The 12972-nt window shown below is 35.6% G+C and overlaps 1 protein-coding gene across 2 annotated transcripts in view; it reads right to left on the bottom strand.

The window, feature by feature from the left end:
- FAM91A1 (family with sequence similarity 91 member A1) overlaps positions 1-12972 on the bottom strand; it is a 43355-nt gene that overhangs the window by 21034 nt on the left and 9349 nt on the right. For both annotated transcript variants that reach the window (XM_025993418.2, XM_072733972.1), the window contains exons 6-15: positions 12337-12450; positions 10454-10544; positions 9994-10056; positions 5718-5824; positions 5164-5202; positions 4562-4674; positions 4021-4136; positions 3115-3227; positions 2677-2763; positions 525-657 (exon numbers count right to left, since the gene is read on the bottom strand). In XM_025993418.2, the coding sequence (XP_025849203.1) occupies positions 525-657; positions 2677-2763; positions 3115-3227; positions 4021-4136; positions 4562-4674; positions 5164-5202; positions 5718-5824; positions 9994-10056; positions 10454-10544; positions 12337-12450 (976 nt within the window). The remainder of the gene's footprint in view (positions 1-524; positions 658-2676; positions 2764-3114; positions 3228-4020; positions 4137-4561; positions 4675-5163; positions 5203-5717; positions 5825-9993; positions 10057-10453; positions 10545-12336; positions 12451-12972) is intronic.

Here is a 12972-nt window from a genome sequence, read left to right on the forward strand (position 1 = left end):
ATTTTGTCATTTGTTCACCCCTCAAACTGAGGCCAGTACTAAACACCATCCAGCCACTTAAACAAATTAACCATTTTTAGAGGTCTTAAGCAGATTTAGATACTACATATGTCAGTGGCATACAAGAAAAGAGAAAAAGTTGGGGAATCCCTGGGTGGCTCAGCGGTTTAGTGCCTGCCTTAGGCCCAGGGAGTGATCCTGGAGTCCTGGGATTCAAGTCCAACATCGGGCTCCCTGCATAGAGCCTGCTTCTCCCTCTGTGTCTCTGCCTCTCTCTCAATCTGTGTCTCTCATGAATAAATAAATTAAATCTTAAAAAAAAAAAGAGAGAGAAAAAGGAAAGTAAGTTAAGAAAGAGTTAACAAGCAAAGAAATTCACAAAACAGGCCTCTAGTTGGAAATTCGACATGACGTCTATACAAAATGTATTAAGCGATGATTAGATAAGCAAGCATGACCTGTTTAATTTCTTAGAAAGAAGGTCCATAGGGTTATGTCTTCAAAATCAAGTACATTTATCATACCATAATTGGGTTGGTCTGGCTGTGCAGTCTGTGCAACTAGATCTTTATTATGACGCAGAAACAATATTGTGTTTCTCAGAGTAAGTGCATGATCAAAATATCTCTGTGCTTCTCCTTCACCAGTGCTCTGAACCTAAACCAAGAGAAAATAAATTGTGCAATATGACTCTCAAGTCATTCATCCTAATATATAATAATATAATACAATAGTGACATTAAGACATTAGAACCACTAAGCCAAAAATTTGCCCAGGCAACATTGAAACAAATATTAATCTAAATCTCAATTGTTTCCATTTGAATTCATCTTGAAGATGACAGAAATTACCCCAGCAAATAAAACTAACAATTTTAAACAACCAAATAATACTAAACTATACCATTATACGTTGTATCTCCCACATATTATTCAAATACAGTGCTTAAAAAAAAAGTTAAGATCTATATTCTGCTTCATCCAGAAAAGTACTCCAATCCATGCTCACCAATTATACCTCTAATTCTCATCATTATGTCCACTGGCTGCAAGGGACAATGGAGTATGTGATTCAACACAGCTGTTTCGACACTACTAAATATACAGCTTAAAATCATTCAAAAAGAATTCACCAAGTCCCTATTATGTGCTAGGTATGACCTGTCTAAGATGTAGGGACAACAGTGGACAAAACCCCTGTGCTCACTGGCCTTACATTTTAACACATGCTTTTCTGACACTGAGTACTTCTTTAACATGTAAAAATACATCACAGAAACAACATAGGAAATGGAAGGACAGGTCTACAGGGGAAAATGACTAAATTAGATTGACATTAAAAAATAAGATCAATCAGGGTGTTTGGGTGACTCAGTCAGTTAAGGGGTCTGCCTTCGGCTTGGGTCATGATACCAGGGGTCCTAGGATCTAGCCCTATGTTGGGCTCCCTGCTCAGTAAGGAGCCTGCTTTCTCCTCTCCCTCTGCCCCTCCTTCCTCTATCTCAAATAATAAAATCTTTAAAAGAAATAAGATCAACCAATAAAATTTAATCAAAATGAGGCTTCTTAAAAAACAGTTACAAAACTATTTTTAACAACTAAACTTCAGACTAAAAAGATTTCCCATGAATGACCATGCAGCATAAAAGGATATAGATATATAAAGAATAAAGAGATCTTCCAATTTGCTACCTGTGATAAGACTAGTTGAGGTGAGAAAAATAAAAATCAGGAAAACAGAACTTAAAATGTGCTAGAAAATAAATTTATTGGCAAAAGATACATAATTTATTAGAAATGGAATTAACAAGATAGTAAAAGCACTGATGGAACAATAGATATGTAAAGGTAAAATAAAAGAGACTAATTAATAGCAAGGATTATCTCAAATATAGTTCTATACTATCAAACTAAAAATCCTATGAAGAAAGAGTGAAAAAATGTTATAGTCTTTTTATTAAGATATAAAGAAGTTAACAGAATCATCAAAAATCCTCTCAGCACATTTAATATACAGAGTTCATCACTAAAGCATGAAAGGTAGCAAAATTATTAGTCAAGGAAGAAATTCAGGACACAAACTATTTGCATAAAGAGCAGACAACAAAAAACCAAAAAACAAAAACAAAAACACAAACAAACAGACAAAAAACCTAGGGAATGGAAAACCACAAAAGGTCAATCAAGATTTAGAACTAAAGACAGCTAGGGCTACCTTCATGGACAATGTGGCTAAAAGCAAATAACTGCAAAGTCTTCAAGAGGCTAAAGTGAGAGTGGACATAAATATGGTGGCCAGGGACACTGTTCCAGATTTAAGATAAAAGGAACAAAAACTTCAAATTAAAACTGCTGAAGAGATCTAGAGTCATGCCCCCCTCCAAAAAAAAAAATTAAAGGCTATTTTAGAAAAATGTAACTTAAAAAATAACAAACTATTTCTATAGTCCATTTCATGAAACCAAATCATGCTAAGTGATAGATAAGGTCACAAATCACTTTGTAAATCACAAAATCTGCTCATCCACTCAATATTTTTAAGTGTAAATGACTGTGGCAGTATTAAGGTGGAGAATGGGGTAGTAATGAGCAACAATATGCCAAAAATCGACACAATATCAAGCAAGAAACTGTACCAAATGCCCTGACATCCCATACTGAGCAACCCGGATTTACCTTCTCTAGTTCTATAAGAAAGCTGTCCAGAGACTCATCCGAGAGTTTGCCAACTTCGAACATCGTGACTGCATGGCTTTTTAAATTCTGGCATAAAGAAACAAAAACAAAAACTAAAATGGATCTTAAAACCTTATACAAGTCTATTATGAGTAAGTTCTAATTTTCTCTTTCTATATGAAACAGAACATTTTATATTTATATTATCCTTTCCAATATAATCAAACTTAAAGGTGAGTGAGATGCGAGGCTGATTCTTCTAATTATAAAAGTAACCCTCACTAAAGTTACTACACTCCTCTAAGGAATATAAAACAAAGACTATTACATTTTGTGTTTTCAGGAATAAATCCAGTACTTAAAAAAGGGTCTCAAAGCATGAACTATTTTACATCTGATCTTTAAACACTGTCATATTCAAACAAGAATTTGACTTACTGGTGAAAGATTTCCCATCATTAAAAAGGCAGTAAGAGTTGAGTCAAATAGAAAAGCAATACGCTTTGTGTATCCTGTAGACAAACTCAAACTGCTTACACTGGCTGTGTCAGCTGGGAAAAAAAAAATCCTAATTTAGAATCGAGTAAATGAAAATTATTCTTTGCTTACCATTTGGAAGGAGAAAAATCTCATTTCAACTTTATTTAATAACTGTAGAGTACATAATTCAATATAAGCAATTTTATAGTCCTAAGAAGGCCAGTCCTACCTACCTCCAACCAAAGAAAGTTAAAAAACATAGTTTTTTAAAGTACTTACTTTTGTAGTAAATTTCTTAAAAGCCAGTAATAAACCAAGACTTGATAATTGTCAGAACAATAAGACTAGCTAGCCTAAACCTCTTTAGACAAGTCACCTAGCTCAGATAAGACCCTGTGAACAGAAGCCTATGCTCCCTCCCCACCCCAACATAAAACCACATGTAGCCCCCTTGTGTACTAACTATGCTTTGCTTCCCTTTGTGCTTAGGCCATGCTGAGGCCTTCCCTCACTCACCAGCTGGCAAGCTCTTATTCACCCTTAGTCCAATTATCATCCTCTCCATGAAGGCTTCACCAGCCTTTAGGCGACAAGAGAGCTTTTCCTCTGCTTCCCACAAGCACCAAAACACTTCTTGCACTGTTGTGATTTTTGTGCTCATACTGCCTTCTCTCTCCCTAGATTTAATTCTCAGAAGGAAGGTACCCTATTCTTGTCAATGCCTAGCATATGGGTAAGTACTCAAGGACTGCATATCAAGTGAATGATATCGAGAACAAAGTCTGGAGTTAACTCTGTGAGTGTACGTATAGACACATGGCGTATCTATAAACAGACTCTAAATTAAACTGAGTAACTGCTAACCTGGATCTTCTTGACTATTTGTATCCGTGTCAGTAGCTGACGAAGCTTCTTGTACAGGACTCCTACTTTCCCCACCATCCCATGATAGCAGCATCTTTTGTGGATCTAAAGTACTCCTATTAACGAAGAATACATCCATGTTTTAAAAACCATATAATTATCTTATATACAAATAGCTACCGATGTCAGTACTCAAATTATGAATATCCACCCAAATCCAGTCTTATGTGCAAGCACAAAATTCAGATGTAGCCCTAAAATGCTCTGCCTACATACAACAATGGTTCTTAATTAAGACTCACAGATTGGGTTCAGGGAATTTGAGAGCTCTTTAAAGCTATATGTAAAATACTGTATGTCCTTTTCTCTGGGGAAAGGGTTCTTGTTTTCATTAGATTCTAAAGATTCACCACACAAAAAGGATTAAAACCACTAATATATAGAGTTCACCTCAACTGACAAGCTGATAAAATTTTTGTACATAAAACAATGTTTTTTTCAAAAGGAAACTCTAATATACCATACTGAGTAAATGAGTTACTTTAATCTGTTTACAGATGGAACATTCCTCCATGATGAATGAAGCTGATCCAAATTTATTACTTGTCCCTTCTTATGGGCAAAGCCCAATCGGCAGTACATTGAAACAGCGTTCTGAAAGAACATAAAGTGAGCATTTAAAATAAACTACTAGATATCAGAATATTTGTAGAAATAAAATATTGTCATAGACTACGCTTATAGCAATCCTCAAACATTTTCATTCCATAACTAAAAAAAACATTCTTCAGTGGGCCTACTCTTCTCCTAAGGTCTTCACATATATAGGAGAAAGTGCTTCCAGTTCTGTGGCCTGGCGCTCTCTCTAAGAAGCAGAAGTGGTTGCAGTGAAGCAGAAGTTGTTGCTTTAACTGACCTCATGTGTGAGTGCTGGCTTTCACACCCTGGGGTAGAATATTGCTTCAGGGCCCTTATCTTGCTCTTTCATATCTTTGCAGGTACCCCTTTACTGTCCTCACTCCCTTGGATAGCCAATAAGAATCTCACTGTCTGTATTTCTCAGTAGCTTATCAAGACAAAAGTCTGTAATAAAAGTCACTTGGTATTTACAGTACAAACAAAAAGAATATAAAAACTACATACCTTAACTAGGGATAAGTCTATTTCAAGGACATTTGCAAGCTAGAAAATAAAACAAAAAATTATTTACATTCCTAGAATTATCAGTATTACACAGTTATAATAAACAACTGAACCCATAATCAACAAAATTTTAAATTATGAGTAATTGAAAGACTGAATAAATTTTGAAATCAGAACTTTCTTCTTCCCTTATGTCTAAGATGCTCAGAGAAGTATAAATCCAGATAGTGACCATAACGATGGAAGATTCTTTACCCTTTAGTTTCATTTAAAGTAAGAAAATGCTTACGTCAATCAACAGTCTACAATCCTTTTACCAAGAAATCTTTTTTAAAAAATTACTTACCAAATTCTAAGTTATTTACTAAAAGAAAGTTACTATGTATATACGAAAAGTAACTTAAGAATAGTGACTTAATATATTAATCATCTATGGTCTACCCATGTAGATTCTGAAAACATTTTAACCATATCATTAAATAATTTTATCTACTTCACACACTTGTTTTAGAACCCTGAGGTCAAGTTCATTCATAAGACATTGTCATACTTACCTCTGCAACATTAGTATGCTCATCTATTGAAACAAATATCTTATAGAGTAGAGTTTCAAAATAATCACCTTGTACCCGATTCATTACAAAACCTTCAAGAGGAGGAACTAAAACAAAACAGATTTTTATCAGTGATACAGTTTTATAAAACAAGAAAGCATAATTCAAATCCCTATTCAAAAAGAGAAACCTCTACCTTAGGGACTAAGTTCAGCTTTTGATTTATTTTACCCACTCCCCAGCAAGTTTTCTAAAACCCCCAAAGTTAAGGCCATAAAGAACCTTGTCTACACAGAGGGACTCTGATAATAGAACACAAATTCTACAAAGAGTAACTCCACGGAATTCTTAGCATTTCTGAGGCAGAGGAAGTGCTGGACACGAACTAGGTAGAAAGGCAAGGGGGCTGGGGCTGCTTCCAAATGGGGAAGGCTGCAATGGATGTGTTTTAATGCCTCACAGATAGCAGGGGTGACTAGGCTAAAGCAGAAAAGCAAAGGACAGAGTTGCTGTGCTGTACAAAGACCAGGTGGACAGAGAGTTTCTCCCATCATCCCCACTGCATCCCATCATCCCCACTGCATCCTGAGAAGAGAGATAGTTCATCTGCGTGACCAACACTTTTACCAGCAATTACTGGGATCATTTGCTCTTTAGAGCTTTCTGTTCTGCGTCCTCCTCAGCGGCCTCAATGGGAAGAAGGGCAAGATTTTCTTCAGCACAGGAGGCAGCCCAGCAGTGGCTGTCCGCCTGAAAGTGTATTCATACTCGTTTCTCTCCATCTCTTTGATCCAAAAACTCTAATCCACTTTACTAGAGCACTCTGCCCAGTTGAAAACAAAGAGGCACTATGCCTTCCTTTAAAACTCTCCCCTGTGCATGTTTCCCTTGAAAATATCCTGGGAAAAAAGAGGGCCTAGGCCATCAAAGGGTTTGAGTACCCCTGTGTCCCCTGGTCCTAATACCATCTAATTGCACCCAAAACTTAAACTAATCCTAACAAAGAGAAATCAGTCAAAATTTAAGTGGTCAAAACAAAGACACTGCAAAAAATCACAATGTACATTTCAGGACAGGTTACTCATTTTCCAGATCTGGCTCATGTCCCTTTCTAATTTAGCGTTATCTATAGTTCCAGTCATCCAAGTACTTTTAAGGATCATAGGTTTCTCTTTAGAAACCCCATATTTGATATAATTAATTCTCTTCCTACACTATCAATTGTGTGAATAACAGCAAACATTGACTGAGCACATACTAAGTGCCAGACTACTGACACGTACTTCACATGTACAATTTCATCTAACCTTCTTAACCTCATGAGATGTTCAACACTACACCTCTACATTTTAGAAATGAAAAACCAAGACATTTAAGAGGTTAAAAACACAATTTACATCTAGGTAAAAAGAATAACGTGACTCTACATGAAGAGGTAACATATAGTCTCCAATAGATACTAAATTAAAAAAACAAAGTACAAACTATAATACACCATCTGTCTAAAACTAAAACCACACAAAAAAGGGTATGTACATACACAAAAAAGGCTATGTACTTAGCATACTTCTAGAAAGATAAGCAAGAAACTTAACAGTGGACCTGAGAGAGAAACTGGGTACCCAGGCACAGAGGTCAGAGAGAGATGTTTCTACATTCTTCTAAAATTTAGAATTTTATATCCTAACAATTGCTTATTCAAAAATAGGTTGAAAAACAAACAAACAAGCTCACATGGTGGTTGCCAGAGGTGGGGGGGGTGGGCGAAATGGGTGAAAGGAGTAAAAAGGTACAAACTTCCAATTATGAAATAATTAAGTCCTGGGGATGTAACTTACAGCATAGCAACAATTGTTAATAATGCCGCAGTGAATAACTGAAAGTGGCTAAAAGAGTAGATCCTAAAAGCTCTCCTCTCATCATAAGAAAAAAATTCTCTGCAAACTATGTGTGGCAATGGATGTTAATTAGACTTGCGGTGGTGCTCATTTCACAAAATGTACAACTATCAACATTACAGTTTATATCTGAAATTAACATAGTGTATTTTAATTATAAGTCAATGAAAAATAACTAAGTATTTTAAACATGCTAAGAAAAATAAATAAATATAAAGGAAAAATACCTGGAAATAGCCAAGAAAGTTATTTAAAAAAAAAAAAAAAAAAAACTCACAAAGGTGACCTGGCCATAACTAATATTAAAAGTTACTTTAAGTCACTATAATCAAACAACATAGTACAAGAATTAAATCAGTGAAGAAAAAAAGGATATCAGAATTAGATCCAATGTAGAGGGAAATTCAATGTATGACAAAAGTTATACTTCCATTCAGTGATAATGAGTTATTGAAAAAACAGTCTTAGCATTTATCCAAATGTTACTGTTTTCTAGGTTGGGCCCTATTTCACATCAAATACAAAAATAAGTTCCAGCTACAGGTTTGGATTTGCATGATAAAAGTTTTTAAGAATTTTTAGACTATTTTTATATGTGTCCTGGAAGTATTCTATTCAAGCATAACAGAAATCTAAAAGCTATAAATGAAAGGGGAGACATAATTTGAGCAAGTATACAGTTGGGATGCATGATAGACTAAATATGTTTTAACAACAGACCCTCTTGTGACTATTCTCTTCAAAGTATCTCTCTCCCCCAATTTCTTTGTTCTATCCTCCAGAGTGCTTGTTTTGTTGAAACACAGCTGAAATGCATTCTCAGAAATCAACTTCAGGGGTCTTTTGTGCTAAATGTGATGGCTTTCATGCTGTTAAACTGCTTTCCTTTCACGAGTTATTCCAAATTGGAGAACATCTCATGTTCCGTGGTGATAAGGAGGGTACATTCAGCACTTAGAAGAGCAGGAGTCTGTCTGTACCATGAAAAATGCTGGACACTAAGAAAAGCATGGCAAGAACACATCACTGTAATGGAGTAGCCATTCACTTGGCCTTTCTCTGACTACACCTTTCAAATGCACTTAGTGTTAATGTGAGTCAATGTTCAAACTCTCAAGTCAACAGGGACCAAAATGAACTAATCCAAAACCAATCTTTTTAGGTGACTCTCAAATGAGTCAACATCACTTTATCGATGAGAATAAAGACTACAGTAATGCATAATGCATTCCAATTTTCCCACAGTGACAGGAAGCCACTACTGGCCCTGTCCTCCAGAAATCATTTCCTTATCAAAACCTTTCAAATTGTAAGAATAGTATTTCATTTGTCATAGCATCAATTATACTAACCAGAATTAGTATTTAATTCCTTTCTGGCTGTCTTTCCAAACTTAAAATAGAATTCAGGTATGCACATGGTTCAAAATCCATGATTAAAAGAATCACAGACACATGCTACCACAAATAAAGGTCAGGACACACTACAGCACAATAACCTCTCAGGATTCAACACTGATACAAAGGAATACTTTTGTAATAAGCCCCCATTATCACTCAATAGTCAATAGCAAAGTCATCGCCCTGGAAATTTTTGACATTTCATGTTTGATTACACAAACATTTAATAGTATGTTTATATGGTAAGAGATATCAATGAGCAAGAACAAAGCTGAAAGATATGCTGGAAAACATACCAGTAACACGTAACTTAAATCAAGTGCTTCTATAAATTGGTAAGAAATCTAACCTAGAGGAAAAAAGCTCCACTGTGGTTCAAGGATGTTAACCACATCACTGCTATAATAAAAAAAAAAAGAAAAGAAAAACTATAAGCAACCTAAATAACCAGCAATAGTGGATTGTTTTAATATACTGATCAATCCACAAGGAAATACACAAGGGCTTTGATATTGGTTTAACTTGGGGAATGGGTGAAGGACGAAGGGAGGAGTAGATAAAGACAAAAAAGACAACAGTGACAGGAAAAAAAAAGACAAATACACAGAGTGAAAATAACAGATATGGCAGGACTGAACATCTGCAAAACCAGTTACGCACTGAACAAAGACAAAAGGACACTATAACCTCTAAAAACATTGAGCTGATTCAGGATGTGAGAAATTTATTTCAGGCTTCCATTATTTTAACGTTGTATATACAACGTTGTATATGAAGATAAAAATAAGGAATTTAAATAAAACACACTGGCAATGTGTGACAACGTAACACATTTTCAAAGAGGAGACACCCTTCTTTGAAAAATTCTAATATCATAGGTCTTAGAATGCTATGTGTCTAATTTATTAGGGTGATCTATGCAATACCCAGCACCTAGTAACCATTCAAAAATACTGGAAAATATAAGCACACACTTACCTGCTATACAACTGTCATCAGATATCGGTACATCCAGATAAATAAATCCTTTGTTATATAAGCCTACAGAAGCAAAAATACTTGTTTTAGAAGGAATACTAAACATCAGCAAATTTAAAACAAAACAGATTCCTGATTTTCTGTAAAGATTCTCACAAAAGAATGCTAGATGGAGAAAAAATAGTAAACAGAAGAAGAAAGAATTAAAGTTTTGAAATCTGTTTTCTTCCTATGCTCAGAACTACAAAAAGTACCTTATGATTCATTTGTATAAATTTCTAATGTATGTGAATAACTGTGGCCACACTGGGGAACAATGGACTAAAATCACATTTCAAACAGTAACATGCCTTAGGAAATAGTACTATGTGTACCTAATTGATAAAAATTGTTCTTTAGTGTTGATGGTTTAAAACAAGTTTTTATTGTTGACAAAAGACCATTTCTACTAACCACTTACTATGTACTACATTGTAATCTAGTGATCCAGAGAGCTGAGGGCCTGCATCGATGATCTTATCAATAGCGCATTTCTCAGGCAAAGTGCATATCTAAGAAAAGCAAAATATTTTCAATTAGGTTCTATCCAAATTAATTCATAAGTCTCCTGAAATCTTCTCATGTTTAAATCAATGATTGTTATGATTATGATTATTATATATGATTACATATTATTACATCTTATATATTATGCGATTATGATTATTATGTGTCATTAGCTGAATGTACCACGTATTTTTTTTATCACTCTAGAATTCAAATGAAAAAGCTATCCACATAACTGTCAATTAAGATGCCGTAATATGCTACCGACAGAATGGAGGACAAAGTAATTAGAAGTATCAACATTTGCTGTTAAGTATTAAGTGTTACCTAATAAATACCAATATTTAATCATTTTAAGTGGGAATCAGATCCATTTGCTGAGTCTGAATCTCTCCGATCAGAAGTTTACTCAGACTCCACTCGGATATTATCAGTGACAGGAAGTCTGCTATCTTATGACACAGTCTGACGGCTGTAAGGAAGTTCTTACATTGAAGCAAAATTTCTAAGCCTTCCGCTCACAGGATTTAATCTGCCCTCTGAAGTAAATTAAAATGCAAACTAAAAAAAAGTCCCCATGTTTGCTTGCATTCCTTCAACCACACAGACATGACCTGGTCTCTAGGCCCTCTGGTCCACTTGCCCACCTCCTTCCCTCTAAATTAGCATTTCTTTTACCATGAATAGGCTTATCTCAAATGTGGTCGGACCACTGAGAATATCATTTCCCTTGATCTTGGCACTCTGTCCCTATCAGAGTACCTCTCTCTTCAGTACAGCACGCCAGCAGGCCAGCAGAGTGACTTAAGAGCACAATTCCTTAGCAAACTGCCTGAGGTAAAATCCTGGACCTTCACTATCTCTGTGACCGGAACCATTACTTCCTTTCTCTGTGCTTACTTTCCTCCTATGTGAGATGGAGTACAAATAACACACACCCCTGGGGCTGCTATAAGAATCAAGTGAGACAATATAAAAAGTGCTTGGAAGAGAGCCCGGTGCATCCAAGGTGCGGCAAGTGCTCAAGAAGTGCTGGCCGGTATTATGGCTGGTAGCTGCAGCATCACATCACTTCAGATGAAATTTATATCTAATCAAAGTCCCAAGATTACTGTACATGAACCAAGTCAAGCCTCTCTCATCATTTTATTTTTAAAGATTTATTGATTTATTTTAAAGAGAATGTGCAAGTGTAGGGATCCCTGAGTGGCGCAGCGGTTTAGCGCCTGCCTTTGGCCCAGGGCGCGATCCTGGAGACCCGGGATCGAATCCCACGTCGGGCTCCCGGAGCATGGAGCCTGCTTCTCCCTCTGCCTGTGTCTCTGCCTCTCTCTCTCTCTCTCTCTCTCTCTCTCTCTCTCTCTCTCTCTGTGTGTGACTATCATAAATAAATAAAAATTTAAAAAAAAAAAAAAGAGAATGTGCAAGTGTGCACATGCAAGCAAGGAGAGGGGCAGAAGGAGAGAGAATCTCAAGCAGACTATCTGCTGAACATGCACCATGATGTGGGGCTTGACCTCACAACCCTGAGATCACGATCTGAGCCAAAATCAAAAGTCAGACGCTCAACCAAATGAGCCACCCAGGTACCCCTCCCTCATTATTAAAGAGTATTTTCAAAACCCACCAATATTCTAGCCTACTATGGTCATTTAAAACTCTGAATTTATGTTTAATTTTCTTCAGGAAAACCAAATAGTGTTACTTTTTGGAAAAATTAAGAAAACATTCAGAATTAAAAATTATAAGATATCTTAAAAAATAAAAATCCTATGTCTAATTTCTAAATATATCTACCTTTATGTCATCTTCTGTGATATATCCAGCCTGCACCACCCACCACGCCTCTATGGCAATCTCTACTGGCTTTACTGGTAGAAGATCACGAGCTGTTTTCCTTCTGAAAAATTTCTGCAATGGTAGAACATTTGAAAATTTGCAATCAGCCTGAAATCACTACTTTCTTTTTTACTGATCATAGTATAAGACTTTCTAACAGGTTAAATAAATATCTTTTTAAATTCTTATGCTTTAAAATCTGAAGAATTCTAGATATCCTAAATAGAGAAAGTCATTCTTCAATTATTTCTAAGTAAATTAGTTCAACACTAATCATCAAATCTGGATCTAAATCCAGAAACTCAAAGGAAATTTAGGAGGTGAAAACAAATTTGGAGAAAATGTCCTTATTTTACCCATCAAGTGACCACTGGGAGTGGAATGAGCAAGTAAAAAGACCAGCAAAGTTAATTTTAAAAAATAAATGTCTTATTCCTTAAATATTTTAACTCACTAATCACATAAGCATAACCTAGAGAATACAGAGTTGTTTTGGTATTATTTCTGTATTAAGCATATTTTACTTGATCAAAGAAATTTCTATTTATTATTATTCTACCACTTCACACAATCAGAATGTGTGGTAACAAGGAA

Source organism: Vulpes vulpes, chromosome 13 (assembly GCF_048418805.1).
Source record: "Vulpes vulpes isolate BD-2025 chromosome 13, VulVul3, whole genome shotgun sequence".
Lineage (NCBI taxonomy): Eukaryota > Metazoa > Chordata > Mammalia > Carnivora > Canidae > Vulpes > Vulpes vulpes.